This window comes from Phyllobates terribilis, unplaced genomic scaffold (genome assembly GCF_046119375.1).
Source record: "Phyllobates terribilis strain yellow unplaced genomic scaffold, ASM4611937v1 Scaffold_11__3_contigs__length_659146591, whole genome shotgun sequence".
Lineage (NCBI taxonomy): Eukaryota > Metazoa > Chordata > Amphibia > Anura > Dendrobatidae > Phyllobates > Phyllobates terribilis.
In genome coordinates, this window is record NW_027362771.1 from 522603808 (window position 1) to 522621546 (window position 17739).

Genomic DNA, 17739 nt, shown 5'->3' on the forward strand with positions numbered 1-17739 from the left:
GAGCGGCGCTTGGAAAAGTAATCTGTTCTAGGCTCCTCTCCGACTATGGTTCCTGACTGGATCTTCAAGGTTTATTTTTTCTAAAACCCCGGAGCATTTCAGAGAAAAGTGTACTTGGCTGCAATCACACAGCCAAGCTCTGATTCATGCTGTCCGTGGTTTGTGGAGCATGAATCAGGTAACCGCTTCCCTATAAAGCTATTGTTAACCAACCTGTCCTTATTTTGTACCACCTAAGCTCCCAAAAATGGTGGCTACAGGTAGGCCATATGTTAAAAAGGACGTGTCAAAAGTGCCCAAATTCTTCTCCAATTTTATTCCTGCTGCTACCCTCAGTAATATTTTTTTTTGTAACTCACCATATTGTTCCAGAGATAAGGGTCTTTTTATTTAATGATAATTTGTATAGTCTCTACCAAGTTGGTGTGGCTTGCAGGACAGCAGAGCAGCATAAAGCCACGACCACAGAGAATGCCATGAACCACACCCAATTGGTACAAACCATAAAAATTAGCACTAAATAAAAAGGCTCAGAACTCTGGAATTGTATGGCGGATTTAAAGGGAAAATGTCATACTCAGGGGAGGAGGAAGCAAAAGTTGGCCACTTTCAATCTGGTAATCACTTTTAACATAACAAACCAATTTCTAAGCAAAGGATCTTGACCTCTTAATCAGAAAATATCCTTGGCCCTATAAAGGCATTTGAAGACATGAATCTGCACTGAATTGTCACATATTTACATAATTTAAATGTGATTTTTAATTCCACAATTTTCAAGTCCTAAACGACAAATTTCTGGTCATATTTGCACAAATCTTTCTAATATGTTGTCAATTCTTATTAAGCGACTATTTCCAACTTCCAGCATATAAGGAACTGCTAATTTAGCCATATCTGCAGAGAACAGATAAGGACGTTTTCTATGTATTTAGCGAAAGGCAGGATTGTGATAGGGCTGAGGGTTTCATGTTCAGTGAAGAACATGGATAAAACAGAAAACTTGTATATTATCTACGTAGTGTGGTATAAAAACTGCATACACTGTATCTCTATGGAGAAATCTATGACAAAACCAGTGACCCCTAAACTGACAACAATAAAGATCCAACCGTATGCATGATATAATGTACCAAGGCAAAAAAAACAAACTGTGGATCCAAGTTGAAATTCATGCAGTGTCAGAATTCCTCTTGTCCTTCTACAGTTTGACCACTAGTGGCTGCTATTGTTCACCTTAATAATTGTGCTGCAATTCCACTCCTTACCACTGGAGGCAGCTGCTATGTTTTGCAATTGCCCTTTACTAAGATGGCAGATTCTGAACCTGTGGAATCCATCTTGTTTCCTGTTTGGGCTTATTTAAAGCCACATGGATCTTCACTCATTGCTTGAGTATTGTGTCTAGCTGTTTAGTCTAGTTCCACTCTCCAGCTCCTGGACTGTCTTACCCCGACGGTTCTCCCCTATCTACAGATTGTTTCCTACAACTCCTTTGCTAACTCCAAGAACTTATACCACCACCTGCTGTTCCTGCTTGTGCTCTTTCGGTCACTGGATTCCAGCAGTGCTACGGTAGTGTCGTAACATGCAGTGTTGCAGAATTAATTGCTATTATCTTTTTTTGTATGTCATTCTGCCAATAACATAATCTATATTTTATTAATTTCAGCTTTTGTATGCACCATTTAAATTTTTGCCTCTGTATCTGTAGAGAAATCTACTACAATGAACCATGTCAGCTGGGAAGCTTCACATGGACAATAAGGTCCCATTTGGAAGAACATTTGCATTGGATTGTTCCAACATAAAATTAACAAAAAAGTATTGCAGGATTTGGAAAAGTTCATATAGTTACTTAAAAAGTTAAAGGGGTTGTCCAGAACCTATAGATACATCATGAATAATCTTTTTGAAAATGTATCCCTGAAATGTTATTTTATTCTGAATAGGACTTGAATCAGTCTTTATCTCTGGTACTAAGCAAAATCTTTCTCTAAAGCTTTCTGCAGAAGCTTCCTCGATCCGTTCATGCACTACTCACTGTCACATATGCACAATGTTACAATACCAGGCGGATGCAGCACAGGGGAAAAATACTGAGGGGGTGTGGTCGGACCAGGGCTCATCAGTCAAGGAAGTGATAAAACATTCATTGTAAGTAAACAACAGCACACAGCCTAATAGGTATCACATCGCTGAAATCTGTTTCTCCGCCCCTACATTAAGCTGTCCTCAGATTACATAGCAAAAACCTGCTGAAATATTCCCTATAAAAGTTAATATTGACCCTTCAATGCGTCTTACCACATGACTTAAGATAAAAAACCAACCTAGAAACTCAATTTTCAGATATAAGTTGCGAGGTCTGTGCCCCTTATCAGTGTAAAGCATGATATCTGATTTGGCTGGGTGTGAGGCCTCTGAAAGGGGTTTAAGGGGTAAATTTTCTTCCTGTGGAGAGTACAAGACTGGTCAAGAAAGATGTATAGGCGATGTTATGCTCCTCTGAGAATTGAAATATACATATATCCTCTTTAGAAAGGAAGAGGTCAGGAGGAGGCTACTTGCATATTGAAATGGGTTGTCCACTTTTGGGAACAATTTCTTTTTCTTTTTTTTATTTAAACGGAATCTTCACTAAGTTTTTGCTACGTTATCTGAAAGCAGCATGATGTAGGGTCAGAGACTCTTATTTCAGCAAATGTATAACTTACTGGGCTGATCACCGTTTTATCTGCTGCAGATCTACCAGTTCTCTGAATATGGAGAAATACTTGGCAGGAGATTTACTCGATATCTAATGATAATCTTCGGCTGATAAAAGTGATTTTTTTTTTCAAAACTACAACAACCAGTAAGCGACATATTGCTGGAATGAGAGTCTCTGTCTCTACATTTTGCTGCTCTCAGTTCCAATGGCGAAAACTCTGTAACCGATTCTCTTAAAATGCATGGTTTTGGAGATAAAAATAATTTCTGTAATTGGGTTAATAATAAAATTGTTGCAGTGTTTTACTTTTACAGGCTCTTTGCATCTCTGCACATTCAACATTGATGTGGTCTGTAGTCATAAATCAGCTAAGAAACATATAAAAAAGTTGCAAACTCATCGTCAGACCATCATACTGCACTGACTGACAAATTCTCAGTTAGCTCATTCTGCAGCCAGCAATAGACTGTGCTATAAGGCAAATGGTGCAAATTTTTTTAATGAAGTCGAATTACAAGAATTATTTTTAACTCCAATTATATGCATTTAAGTAGCAAAAAAAATAAATTCCCAGGGTAATTTTTTAAAAGCTGCAGTAGTTACATCTACAGAGTAGGTAACCACTGCAGCCAATCACTGGGATTAGCGAATCAGGCTTTGTACATGGCATCACTGTTTAACCTAGTGTTTGGCAAGCATTGATGATTGACATATTTTTATTTTTTCACTGTCATGATTGCATAAGCCTTATTTATGCAAGGGACATTTTATTATGCTGACAGTGTGACAGCCTTAGAGTAGATAGGAGTGCTGAGGAGATGTCCTGAGAGTAGAGAGTAACACTGAGGAGACGGCCTGAGGGCAGAGAGGAACACTGAGGAGACAGCTTGAGGGCAGAGAGGAATGCTGAGGAGACAGCCTGAGGGCAGAGAGAAACACTGAGGAGACAGCCTGAGGGCAGAGAGAAACGCTGAGGAGACAGCCTGAGAGGAGAGAGAAACACTGAGGAGACAGCCTGAGGGCAGAGAGGAACGCTGAGGAGACAGTCTGAGGGAAGAGAGAAACTCTGAGGAGACAGCCTTAGGGCAGAGAGAAACGCTGAGGAGACAGCCTGAGGGCAGAGAGGAACGCTGAGGAGACAGCCTGAGGGCAGAGAGGAACGCTGAGGAGACAGCCTGAGGGCAGAGAGAAATGCTAAGGAGACAGCCTGATGGCAGAAAGAAATACTGAGGAGACAGCCTGAGGGCAGATAGAAACACTGAGGAGACAGCTTGAGGGCAGAGAGAAACACTGAGGAGACAGCTTGAGGGCAGAGAGAAACACTGAGGAGACAGCATGAGGGCAGGAAGGAACGCTGAGGAGACAGCCTGAGGGTAGAGAGGAACGCTGAGGAGACAGCCTGAGGGCAGAGAGGAACGCTGAGGAGACAGCCTGAGGGCAGAGAGAAATGCTAAGGAGACAGCCTGATGGCAGAGAGAAATACTGAGGAGACAGCCTGAGGGCAGATAGAAACACTGAGGAGACAGCCTCAGGGCAGAGAGGAACACTGAGGAGACAGCCTGAGGGTAGAGAGGAACGCTGAGGAGACAGCCTGAGGGCAGAGAGGAACGCTGAGGAGACAGCCTGAGGGCAGAGAGAAATGCTAAGGAGACAGCCTGATGGCAGAGAGAAATACTGAGGAGACAGCCTGAGGGCAGATAGAAACACTGAGGAGACAGCTTGAGGGCAGAGAGAAACACTGAGGAGACAGCTTGAGGGCAGAGAGAAACACTGAGGAGACAGCCTGAGGGCAGAGAGGAACACTGAGGAGACAGCCTGAGGGCAGAGAGGAACGCTGAGGAGACAGCCTGAGGGCAGAGAGGAACGCTGAGGAGACAGCCTGAGGGCAGAGAGAAATGCTAAGGAGACAGCCTGATGGCAGAGAGAAATACTGAGGAGACAGCCTGAGGGCAGATAGAAACACTGAGGAGACAGCCTCAGGGCAGAGAGGAACACTGAGGAGACAGCCTGAGGGTAGAGAGGAACGCTGAGGAGACAGCCTGAGGGCAGAGAGGAACGCTGAGGAGACAGCCTGAGGGCAGAGAGAAATGCTAAGGAGACAGCCTGATGGCAGAGAGAAATACTGAGGAGACAGCCTGAGGGCAGAGAGAAACACTGAGGAGACAGCTTGAGGGCAGAGAGAAACACTGAGGAGACAGCCTCAGGGCAGAGAGGAACACTGAGGAGACAGTCTGAGGGTAGAGAGGAACGCTGAGGAGACAGCCTGAGAGCAGAGAGAAATGCTGAGGAGACAGCATGAGGGCAGAGAGAAACGCTGAGAAGACGGCGTGAGGGCAGAGAGAAACGCTGAGGAGACAGCCTGAGAGCAGAGAGAAACGCTGAGGAGACAGCCTGAGGGCAGAGAGGAATACTGAGGAGACAGCCTGAGGGCAGAGAGAAACACTGAGGAGACAGCCTGAGGGCAGAGAGGAATACTGAGGAGACAGCCTGAGGGCAGAGAGAAACGCTGAGGAGACAGCCTGAGGGCAGAGAGAAACGCTGAGGAGACAGCCTGAGGGCAGAGAGCAATGCTGAGGAGACAGCCTGAGGGCAGAGAGAAACACTGAGGAGACAGCCTGAGGGCAGAGAGGAATACTGAGGAGACAGCCCGAGGGCAGAGAGAAACGTTGAGGAGACAGCCTGAGGGCAGAGAGGAATACTGAGGAGACAGTCTAAGGGCAGAGAGCAACGCTGAGGAGACAGCCTGAGGGCAGAGAGGAACGCTGAGGAGACAGCCTGAGAGCAGAGAGAAATGCTGAGGAGACAGCATGAGGGCAGAGAGAAACGCTGAGAAGACGGCGTGAGGGCAGAGAGAAACGCTGAGGAGACAGCCTGAGAGCAGAGAGAAACACTGAGGAGACAGCCTGAGGGCAGAGAGGAATACTGAGGAGACAGCCTGAGGGCAGAGAGAAACACTGAGGAGACAGCCTGAGGGCAGAGAGGAATACTGAGGAGACAGCCTGAGGGCAGAGAGAAACGCTGAGGAGACAGCCTGAGGGCAGAGAGAAACGCTGAGGAGACAGCCTGAGGGCAGAGAGCAATGCTGAGGAGACAGCCTGAGGGCAGAGAGAAACACTGAGGAGACAGCCTGAGGGCAGAGAGGAATACTGAGGAGACAGCCCGAGGGCAGAGAGAAACGTTGAGGAGACAGCCTGAGGGCAGAGAGGAATACTGAGGAGACAGTCTGAGGGCAGAGAGCAATGCTGAGGAGACAGCCTGAGGGCAGAGAGAAACACTGAGGAGACAGCCTGAGGGCAGAGAGGAATACTGAGGAGACAGCCCGAGGGCAGAGAGGAATACTGAGGAGACAGTCTAAGGGCAGAGAGCAACGCTGAGGAGACAGCCTGAGGGCAGAGAGGAACGCTGAGGAGACAGCCTGAGAGCAGAGAGAAATGCTGAGGAGACAGCATGAGGGCAGAGAGAAACGCTGAGAAGACGGCGTGAGGGCAGAGAGAAACGCTGAGGAGACAGCCTGAGAGCAGAGAGAAACACTGAGGAGACAGCCTGAGGGCAGAGAGGAATACTGAGGAGACAGCCTGAGGGCAGAGAGAAACACTGAGGAGACAGCCTGAGGGCAGAGAGGAATACTGAGGAGACAGCCTGAGGGCAGAGAGAAACGCTGAGGAGACAGCCTGAGGGCAGAGAGAAACGCTGAGGAGACAGCCTGAGGGCAGAGAGCAATGCTGAGGAGACAGCCTGAGGGCAGAGAGAAACACTGAGGAGACAGCCTGAGGGCAGAGAGGAATACTGAGGAGACAGCCCGAGGGCAGAGAGAAACGTTGAGGAGACAGCCTGAGGGCAGAGAGGAATACTGAGGAGACAGTCTAAGGGCAGAGAGCAAGCTGAGGAGACAGCCTGAGGGCAGAGAGAAACACTGAGGAGACAGCCTGAGGGCAGAGAGGAATACTGAGGAGACAGCCTGAGGGCAGAGAGAAACACTGAGGAGACAGCCTGAGGGCAGAGAGGAATACTGAGGAGACAGCCTGAGGGCAGAGAGAAACGCTGAGGAGACAGCCTGAGGGCAGAGAGAAACGCTGAGGAGACAGCCTGAGGGCAGAGAGCAATGCTGAGGAGACAGCCTGAGGGCAGAGAGAAACACTGAGGAGACAGCCTGAGGGCAGAGAGGAATACTGAGGAGACAGCCCGAGGGCAGAGAGAAACGTTGAGGAGACAGCCTGAGGGCAGAGAGGAATACTGAGGAGACAGTCTAAGGGCAGAGAGCAACGCTGAGGAGACAGCCTGAGGGCAGAGAGGAACGCTGAGGAGACAGCCTGAGAGCAGAGAGAAATGCTGAGGAGACAGCATGAGGGCAGAGAGAAACGCTGAGAAGACGGCGTGAGGGCAGAGAGAAACGCTGAGGAGACAGCCTGAGAGCAGAGAGAAACACTGAGGAGACAGCCTGAGGGCAGAGAGGAATACTGAGGAGACAGCCTGAGGGCAGAGAGAAACACTGAGGAGACAGCCTGAGGGCAGAGAGGAATACTGAGGAGACAGCCTGAGGGCAGAGAGAAACGCTGAGGAGACAGCCTGAGGGCAGAGAGAAACGCTGAGGAGACAGCCTGAGGGCAGAGAGCAATGCTGAGGAGACAGCCTGAGGGCAGAGAGAAACACTGAGGAGACAGCCTGAGGGCAGAGAGGAATACTGAGGAGACAGCCCGATTGCAGAGAGAAACGTTGAGGAGACAGCCTGAGGGCAGAGAGGAATACTGAGGAGACAGTCTAAGGGCAGAGAGCAAGCTGAGGAGACAGCCTGAGGGCAGAGAGAAACACTGAGGAGACAGCCTGAGGGCAGAGAGGAATACTGAGGAGACAGCCCGAGGGCAGAGAGAAACGTTGAGGAGACAGCCTGAGGGCAGAGAGGAATACTGAGGAGACAGTCTAAGGGCAGAGAGCAAAGCTGAGGAGACAGCCTGAGGGCAGAGAGGAACGCTAAGGAGACAGCCTGAGGGCAGAGAGAAACACTGAGGAGACAGCCTGAGGGCAGAGAAACACTGAGGAGACAGCCTGAGGGCAGAGAGAAATACTGAGGAGAACACTTGGAGCAGAAACGAGAACTGAGGAGACAGTGTGAAAAAGAGACGTAACGAACGCAACTGGGCTCATGCCCGCCTACGCCAGCGCATACTTCAGCTTCCTTTTCCACAGTTGAAAATAACACAATAAAAAAAAATTAATAAATAGAAATATTTTGCATTGCCATGTCCACAAAAGTCTAATCCATCTATCAAAATATAAACTGAATTAACCCATGTGTTACACATCATAAAGTTGAATCGTAAAGCCAGAATTGGCATTTTTTGGTCACAAAAAAATGTAACAAGAAGTGATCAATACATATGTACTCTAGGAGGCAAGCATAAAGCCATAGCTCCATTGATGGAAAAATTAAAAAAAACTGGCGACACAAATCAATTTTTTTTTACATTTTTATTCACCATTTAAATAAATGAAAAAAGACGACATGTTTGATATCGTCGTATCCTTCTAATCTGGGGAATCATGTTGCAATGTCACTTTTACTGCACAATGAATGCTGTAAAAACAAAACCCCCAAAAAACAGATGGTGGTTTTTTTTAACCATTTCACTGCACTTGAAATCATTTTTTTACCTTCATTTTATTTGCATTGTAAAATGAATGGTGTCATTCAAAACTACTATTCTGCAAAAAAAATTAAAAATAAATAAGCCCTCCTATGGTCATGTAGAAGGAAAGATAAAAAAGTATGACTTTTGGAAGAAGGAGAGGATGAAAAGAAACAAAAAACTAAAATGGGGTGCAGCGGGAAGAGGTTTATTATCATTTATTTCGCTTTCCTCCAGATCACCATTGCGAGCTGATAAACCAGATGCACTTCTTATTTTCAGTCTATGTAACTACATTTCTTACATTGTATCAATCTCTTATTGCCACATTTGAGCTCTTGCGAGTATTTGTAGAATTTACAATGTACTTTACCTTATGTGACCCTACATGAGTGCAGGACTCTGCATAGAAGACAAACATTGATTGTCAGACTATAAACCAAACCGACATCCCATTCTCAGGTGACTGATTTTCTTAGTCAAAGAAAGCAGCACAGTGGGGGTCCTGTGCTCAAGACTGCTGAAACCACTATGCTTTGGATTAAGCTTATACTAGCACCCCCATCAGTTTTCCCTAAATTTTAACTCTTCCTCATGAATGTTTTCATAATCAAATTTTATTACCTTATTTATAATAATAATATTATTATTATTATTATTATTATTATTATTATTAATATGTGTATTTAGAGAGGATCGGACATCTGACATGTCTGTTTTAGCAAAGACTCGCATTTCCCATAAAATGAGAATTCTGGAACATATTTACTCCTTTTTTTTGGACTCTTCTATTATTCCTCCTCGAAATATCTGAATACAATGAAAACAGACAGTTCATCTTCTGGGATTAAAAGGAACCAATCACCCGGTTTTCCCTATATACACCACATCCACAACCTTTTTGTCCTCTTTGATCTCCTTCCTGTAACCTCTTGATAGAAGCCCCACCTACCTCTGAAAATGCTTTCTATAAGGCTGGGATCACACGAGCGATGATTCTCTCCTCCGAGGGAATCGGATTGATTATGTAAATGACACTCGGAGCAAACTCTGATCCGAGTTTGATCACAGTATCGGCATAGTGTGATCCGCTGCTCTCAACTCTGGGAGGAGGTGAGGAGAGGAAAGAGAACAACATTTCTCCATCTTCTCCTTTCTGTGAGTCCATGGAAAGCAGACTGCACTCAGATGTCATTCGAGTGCAAACTGATCTTTCACATGTACCCATAGACTTGAATGGGTGAGTAGGATTCTATTTGCCAAATCAGAATGAGAAAAAAAAACGCTTGTCAGCACTGCCCCATCGAAATACATTGGTCTGAGTTCAATCCGATAAAACATCAAATAGTACTCTTCCGATATATAAGCTTGTGTGAGCCCCTAATTGTCCCTCACTATATGCTAGCTGGCAGCGAGCGGTCTGATGGGCACCCTGGACCATCCTGAGTACCTCCCGTGTGGCCACTATGATCTGCCCTGACTTATGTGGATGACATTATCCATACGGCATGTTGTGCCTCTGCAGGTCTACTGTGCAGATGCAAAGCTTGTATGGATGACGTCAGAGAAGTCAGCCATGCCAATCAAGGCAGGAGAGGCTGTGGGTGTGGGCCCAGAAAAAGTGTTGAGCACGGTCTGGAGACGCCCATCGGACCATTTGCCACCGATTTGCATACTGTGCAGAACAATTATTTGAGCATTTTTGGAGGTATGGTGTCAGCTGGTGTTGGACATGGGGGTGTTTTTTTTTTCATGTGTATGGGATGTTTGGCTGGACATGGGGAGGCTATGTGGGTCTCATGCTGGACATGGGAAGATTATGGGGGTCGCCTGTTGGACATGGAGAGGTTATGGGGGTCTCCTTCTGGTCATAGGGAAGCTATGGGGATCTTATGCTGGACATGAGGAGGCTATGGGGGTCTCATGCTGGACATGAGGAGGCTATGGGGGTCTCATACTGGATATTGGGAGTCTATGGGGGTCTGATGCTGGACATGGGGAGGCTATGGGGGTCTCATGCTGGACATGGGGAGGCTATGGGTGTCTCACCCTGGACATGGGAAGGCTATGGGGGTCTCATGCTAGACATGGGGAGGTTGTGGGGTCTCATGCTACCTATGGGAAGGCTATGGACTCAGGGAGGTTGTGTGGGGCTTTCATGCCTCTGTCAGATGCACCTTGGCAGTAAACTATAAATTACCACTTTGTTAATAACAGTAAAGGATGTCAGTGGCAAGGAGCATCCACCAAATTTTCTTAGAGAGGACCTGTCAGCAGGTGACAAGTGACAACTTTTTGCTGTTATTTTATTTTTGTTGCTCCCCTTAGGTTTTTTTTTTTTTGTTTTCTGTTTTTTTAAATCTGCCATAAGGTTCAAGAGATATGAGTTTTTTTTTTACTTAATGCTAATTTTTATGGTCTTTACATTAGGGTTCGCTCACACTTGCATCTAAAAATTCGGTGATATTCTCATCCAGAAAAGTGGGACGATTTTTCCTCACTTGTCATCCGTATACAATCTGTTTTTTACTCAGCAGCTATTAATCATTTACAGGACCATTCACTGTTTCCTGTGCTACAGAATTGTAATGTACCTGTAATAATCGAATGTTATACTGATGGTCCGTATGGCATGCGATGTATGTATCAATGCATATTTGTCAGTTTTAAAGGGATCCTGACAGCTCTGCAACTTTTTGTGTAGTATATCACAGAGCGGGATAAACTGAGCAGGTTGTCATATAAATGTATGGGAAAAGATCCAGTAGAATTTGCCCTTTAGTCATTGAAATCTCCGCTGATTTTAGTCTTAGGAGTCCAGTAGGTGGTCTTAATCAGTGACTGACCGATATCTCTGTACACGTTCTCACACTGATTAGGACCATCCATTTGTCTACTAACCCAAGAATAAAACTTTTCCTCCAAAACTATAAATCATTTTTTTTGCTCTATAAAATCCTGATCACAGTTTGCACAACATTTCCAAGCTGACAAGTTTCCTTTAATTAAATTCTTCTTATCAACTTTTTTCAAGAAAATTAATATCACCAAGCATACGGCATGAAGCCTTTCTTAAATCTGGACGCTCACCCCCAGGGAGCAGTGTGGTGACAACATCTTATGGTATACTTCTACTTTGTTATTAGCTCTTCTTTAAGTTGATCTATTAGTAACTAATTTGCAGAGAGCAGTTGCCTAGCAGATATAATTGGATGATGCAGTAAGCTAATATATATTATACACAGAAAAGGAGAAATTACTGGATAATTAGTTGCACTTTCCACCTTGGTTCTCATATTTTTAAGTGCAGCTAATAATCAGTGATTTTATTTTCCATCTCCTTTCAATCTGTGTCACTCAATGTTACTTGCCACTTAGATTCGTGTCTGCTGATACATCTTTAGGATTGGATATCATGGCATAAAGGCTCAATGGTCATTTTTTTAGTATATAGTAATTTTAATTTATTACTATTTCCTAAAGAAATCTAGATCTATATTTAGTTAAGTACTGTCGTTCCAATTAGATGAATTGCGTAGAGCAATAATACAGAATTGGGATTGTACAACATTTTAAGAAAAAAAAAAGTCTACGTTCGGAAGTGGCAGATTACAAGTAGTACAATACCAGAGGTGCGCATAGAAGAAAAGAGACCCCATAGCAAAGATCAAACTGGGCCCACAATATGATGCTGGTTTACGAAGGGCCTACTGTTTCTTTCCCCATTGCAACCTTTCACTTACAAGGATTGTCTAACTCTCGCATTGATCTAGTCATGGGCATAAACTATAATCGGTGCATTGGTTGCAATCGCCCCCGGGTCCTGGAGCCTAGGGGGCCCTAAAGGCCTCTTTGACTCATATGAAAAGGCCATTACTATTAAATACTTGCAAAAATTGGGTGGCTCCATTGGCGCTTTTGTAATGGGGTCCAAGTTACACCAGTGGATCTAGTGCTGCTGTTTCGGTGGCATTTGCCAGGACAGGCAATGATGGCATCCCGTTCTTCATTCACTTGACCAATGATTAGTTGCAGGAGTCAGGTGACTGGAACAGGATGTCATCACTTCCTTTAGGATTAAGTACTGTACATCAGTTATCTGACCGCTGCAGCCAATCACTGGCCTCATAGCTTAGGTAAGTGAAGAACAATACATCAGGAGTAGGAGTGATAACGCTTGAGAGATTGGAGATTAAATCATTGAATTTAGTTTTTTGTTGGCTATTTTATAACATTTCCTGACTTGGACCATACTTTTTAAAATCAGATAACCTATTTAAGCATTGGGCCATTTCCCCATCCCCTCTTTCTATGTAGTGGGGAGAACTGTTCAAGTTTCCATCACCTAATGGGTGATGGGACCAACCAGGGCGGAATACTCATCTCATAGAGGCTTTGTGTCTGTCCCCATAGATTGTATGTCCCTGTATATTACAATGCTAGAAAATGGGGTCTTACATGCTGCTATTTATAAGTCATGCCAAAATCAGTGTGAATTTTTGGGGAATGAAAATCCCACTTTTAATGGATTTGTTGTAGTATTTTGCCTTTGCAATGCAAAGAGTGAAATCCTTACGGTTCTTAGATTCTTTCTTACACGATTTATCAAACAATAGTAGAATAACTAAAATATTCCCTAAGATCATCGTGTAATCTCATTATTTTTTCTTGTTTGTCTATGAACAGATTCCGCGGCACATCAAGACTCTACCATACTACAGCTATGACCAGCAAATGGTCGGATATTGCCAGACACACAAGACACTCCTTGTAAATAAGGGCTATGATGGAACATCTCGAGAGCAAAGAGAGACCACCAACCTAGAGCTTAGTAGGGACCAGAGCTACATCTCCACCATAGCTCGCTCAGCAGCACCTGCCATATACATTGAGAGGATACCAAACCAATAACGTCTGGAGTCTTGTTCCTGGATTGTGCATCTTGGGAGAAGAAAAAGTGGACAAACTCACAGTAACAGATGACGGTTGTCTGGAGTTCCTTGGAGAAATTACGTGCTCTTATAATCAATAAATAACGCAAAACTAAAAACATTGAGCACGAAACAAACTTCTGGCTGAAGAGCCATGGACCATTAATGGATGAATTAGGAACAGCATGGGGTTTATTTTGGCTTTAAAGTATTATCCTAAGCCCCAATGGTGTAAAAAAGTTAATAAAATAATAAGATAAAAACATAACACTGGATCCACACAAAGGATTCCTTAACCAATTTTGGATCCACTTCCGTTGAATGCGGGAGTAATATCTGCTTGTACATTTGGTTTCCTTTTTTCTACACGTTGCATGGTTCCAATACAGATGAACCAAAATGGGGAGACTTTGGGGATTTTGGGGTAGGGAATGCTTCTTGTTTCATGTCGAATAACCCAGTGGATCTCTTTGAACTGTGTTTATTTCCTGTTTTCCAGTTAGAAAGTTTTACTTTTTATCAGACTGCCAACCACAGGGCACGGCATTGGGGAGAAACCAGCCTTGAATAGAGTCACTCTATTGGAGGGTTAGAATCATGAAAAATAAAATAAAATGAGCAGAACAGGCTGTGGGAAGCCTGGCCCCGTCATACATATAAGGATTATCATTCCCATATTGGTTTATTTGGATTTTATTGACAAGGTTAAATCACAAGAGTATAATTTTTTTTTAAATACTATTATGATCAGTTATAGCTTTTGTGTAGTTTTTATCAATAAAAAAATCTGAAAAACGTTATGCATAAAGTACGGTAATATGTTGCTCTTGTTCCAATGGAGTATATGGTATATGACATTGAAAAAATTGTGAGGTAAAAGAAGTTTTTTAAACAGGCAGGGAAATGTTCTTCTTTATAGAAACCAGTAGATGTGATCCTGTGCTGTCCTGTCTGTATACTCTTTTGCTTCCTCCCCTGCCCAGGAGATGTGGTATGATCAGACCATGTTCCTGTACGGTCAGACACAGCCATTACACAGTACACAGCAGGGGCACATTTATAAGATTATCTCAGCACAGGAACATTTTATTTAAATACATCCAATTGTGAAACTTATTTTTATTCCAAGATCCATTGATTATACTGTGCTTTAACAAAATGGATCTAAGTTAGTGTATTGCTGCTGATGTACATGTAGATTTTGTGGAAGAAAAGGAATTGAATAATCAACCAGATGTTAGTAATAACTAGTGTTGAGCATTCCGATACTGTAATATCGGGTATCGGCCGATATTCGCGGTATCGGAATTCCGATACTTAATTCCGAAACTTTTACAATATCGGATACCGGAATCGGAAGTTCCCATAATGCCTGCGCTCTGCAGTGTCTGTGAAGGATGACAAGTTGGATGGCAGCGCGATCCAGCCTGTCATCAGAATGCCATCCCAGCGGGGGAGAATTCTCCTGATTGTTTAAAAGCCGGCGGGCGGTATAAAGCCGCCGGCTTTTAAACAATCACACAGCCCCATACTGCTTCCCCGCAGCCTCCCACCCCGATCCTCCGCTCCCCTCGCCACCTCCCATCCCAATAGTAAGTTAGGACCGGGCGGGGAGCGCAGCTCCAAGGAGCGGGGAGCGAAGGACCCGGGCGGGGAAGCCGGCAATGAAAAGACTTCACCGCCGGCTTTCCCGTTCTGTGCTGCGCTTTCCCGCCGGTTATTTCAAATGAACAGCTGAGGTATCAGGTGATGCCGATCAGCTGTTCATTTGAATTAGCCGCGGTGCCCTCAGAGGGTTCATGTGAGTTCATGCTTGACTGCATGAACTCACATGAACTTTCCCACGGCCGCACAGGTCAGCCTCACCTCCCAGACCGGTCATGATTAGTGTGTGTGCGGGGTGTGTGTGCGGGTGTGCGCGGTGTCTGTGCGATGTGTGCGGTGTGTGTGCGGGTGTGTGCGTGCAGGCAGACATAGGCCGATGTGACACTACTACTCCCATCGGCCTATGTCTGTCCCCCGTCCACTCCTGCCAGCAGGATCAGCTCGATGGGAGCAGTAGTTCCCATCAGACTGATCCTGCTATTTAAATTGCCCTACTGTGTCCCCAATAAATGTTAAATACATGTCATTGGTGGCCAGTGGTTACCTAAAAGAAATTAGTTCATACATTACCTGTCCCCGCCGATCGCCACCTAAAATAAAGTAAAAAATAAAAAACTACACCTATACTCACCTAGACACCTAATTCCCCGAAGCCATCGATCTCCTGTAATAAAATATAAAATAATAAACCACAACCTTATCCTTACCCCTCCGTAGCAGTCCACGAGTGTCCCACGAAGATCTCCAGTTCAGAGCAGCCACATAGAATGTGACCGCTCTGAACCGCCGCCGCTAGAATGACGGGGCCGTAAGGGTTCACCGGAGTTCAGGCAGCGCTGCTCCGGTTAGCTGCTTTACGGCCCTGCTGTATCGTGAGAAATTCCCACGGTACAGCACTGCCGTAAACGAGGTCTCCGGAGCTGCGCTGACTGAATGCACTCCGGTGACCTCAGTCAGTGGCTCCCGCTGCCGGGAGCGGACGTGTTCCCGGCAGCGTGAGCTTACAGCAGCCATGCACAGATGTCACCATCTCCAGATGTGACAGCTGTGCATGGGAGATCAGCGCAGGAACGTGGACAGGTAACTATTATTTTTAGTAAACTAAGAATTAAATAAAATTGTGTGTTTTATTTCAAATAAATAATTTTTTTCTGGGTGTAGTGTGTTTTTTCTTTTTAACACTTTGTAGGTTAGGAATGGGGGTGTCTTATAGACGCCCATCATTACTAACCTGGGCTTCATGGCAGCTGGCGCTGACATGAACCCCACCACTATTACCCCCTGCCACCGCACCAGGGCAGCGTGGAAGAGCGAGGCTAAGTGCCAGAGTTGGCGCATCCTATGGATGCGCCATTTCTGGGGCGGCTGACGACTGGTGTTTCTAGCCTGGGAGGGGGCCAATATTCATGGCACCCTTCCTGGGCTATTAATATCAGCCCCCAGCTGTCTGCCTAGCCTTTGCTAGCTATTAAAATAGGGGGGACCCCACGTCATTTTTTTGGGGGGGGGTCCCCCATTTTAATAGCTAGTAAAGGCTAGGTATTCAGCTGGGGGCTGATATTAGTAGCCTGGGAAGCTCCGTGGGTTTTACCCCCTTCCCAGGCTTCAAACATCTGCCCCAGCCGTCTGCTTAACCTCCGCTAGAGACTAAAATTATGGGGGATCCAACGCTATTTTTTTTTAAAATAAATCCATTATTTTAACACTAAATGACATTTGAGGAGTTAATAAAGATGCAGTCCCTAAATTATTATTTATTTTTTAATTAATTTTTCCCAAAACTTTTGACGTGGGCTTCGCCATATTTTTGTATGCCAGCCAGGTACAGCATCCAGCTTCTATGAACGCGCCATTTTCCGGGGCGGCTGCGGACTGCAATTTTCAGCGGGGGGCAGAAAGCTTGGGCCTCCCTGCGCTGCAGATTCCATCCCCCAGCTGCCTAGTTGTACCTGGCTGGACACAAAAATAGGGAGAAGCTCCACGTTTTTTTTTTTTTTAATTATTTCATGAAATTCATGGAATAATTAAGAAAAAAAGGGATTCCCTATATTGTTGTGTCCGGCCAGGTACAAATAGGCAGCTGGTGGTTGGGGGCAGCCCGTTCCTGCCTGCTGTACCTGGCTGGACCCAAATATAGTGCAAAGCCCCACGTCAATTTTTTTTTAATTATTTCAGTAAATTCATGAAATAATTAAAAAAAAATTATGTGGGGCTTCGCCCTATATTTGTGTCCAGTCAGGTACAGCAGGCAGGAACGGGCTGCCCCCAACCACCAGCTGCCTATTTGTACCTAGCCGGACACAACAATATAGGGAAGCCCTTTTTTTCTTAATTATTCCATGAATTTCATGAAATAATTTAAAAAAAAAATACGTGGGGCTTCGCCCTATTTTTGTGTCCAGCCAGGTACAACAAGGCAGCTGGGGGCTGGAATCCGCAGCGCAGGGAGGCCCAAGCTTTCTGGGCCCCACCCGCTGCAAATTGCAGTCCGCAGCCGCCCCGGAAAATGGCGCGTTCATAGAAGCGCCATCTTCTGGCGCTGTACCCAACTCATCCAGGGCCCTGGTGCGGTGGCTCACTGGGTAATAAAGGGGTTAAGGCCAGCTTGGCATTATCAGCTGGCCCTAAGCCCGAAATTCATGGGGTCACGCCAATATTAGACATGACCACCATGAATTTCTAGTAAAGTATTTAAAAAAAACACAAACACCCAGAAAAAAGTCCTTTAATTGAAATAAAGACACAGTTCTTCATTGTTCTAAATTAAACCATACTTACAGTCACGCCGATTCCAGCTGAAGCCAACGATCTCCTGCAATAAAAGTAAAATAATAAAGCAACCTCATCCTTACCTTTCCATGGTTCC

At 45.0% G+C, this 17739-nt stretch overlaps 1 protein-coding gene across 3 annotated transcripts in view; it reads left to right on the top strand.

Moving 5' to 3' along the window:
• The window catches only part of LRRTM4 (leucine rich repeat transmembrane neuronal 4), an 842864-nt gene extending 828855 nt beyond the window's left edge, over window positions 1–14009 (top strand). For 2 of the 3 annotated variants that reach the window (XM_073653662.1, XM_073653663.1), the window contains one exon: window positions 13024–13160. Coding sequence is in view for 1 of the 3 variants with exons in the window: in XM_073653661.1 (XP_073509762.1) it covers window positions 13024–13248 (225 nt within the window). In the remaining 2 variants the exon portion in view is untranslated. Of the gene's footprint in view, window positions 1–13023 lie in introns of all 3 variants that reach the window. The other variant, XM_073653661.1, reaches the window with a different exon arrangement.
• Window positions 14010–17739: the final 3730 nt, after the last annotated feature.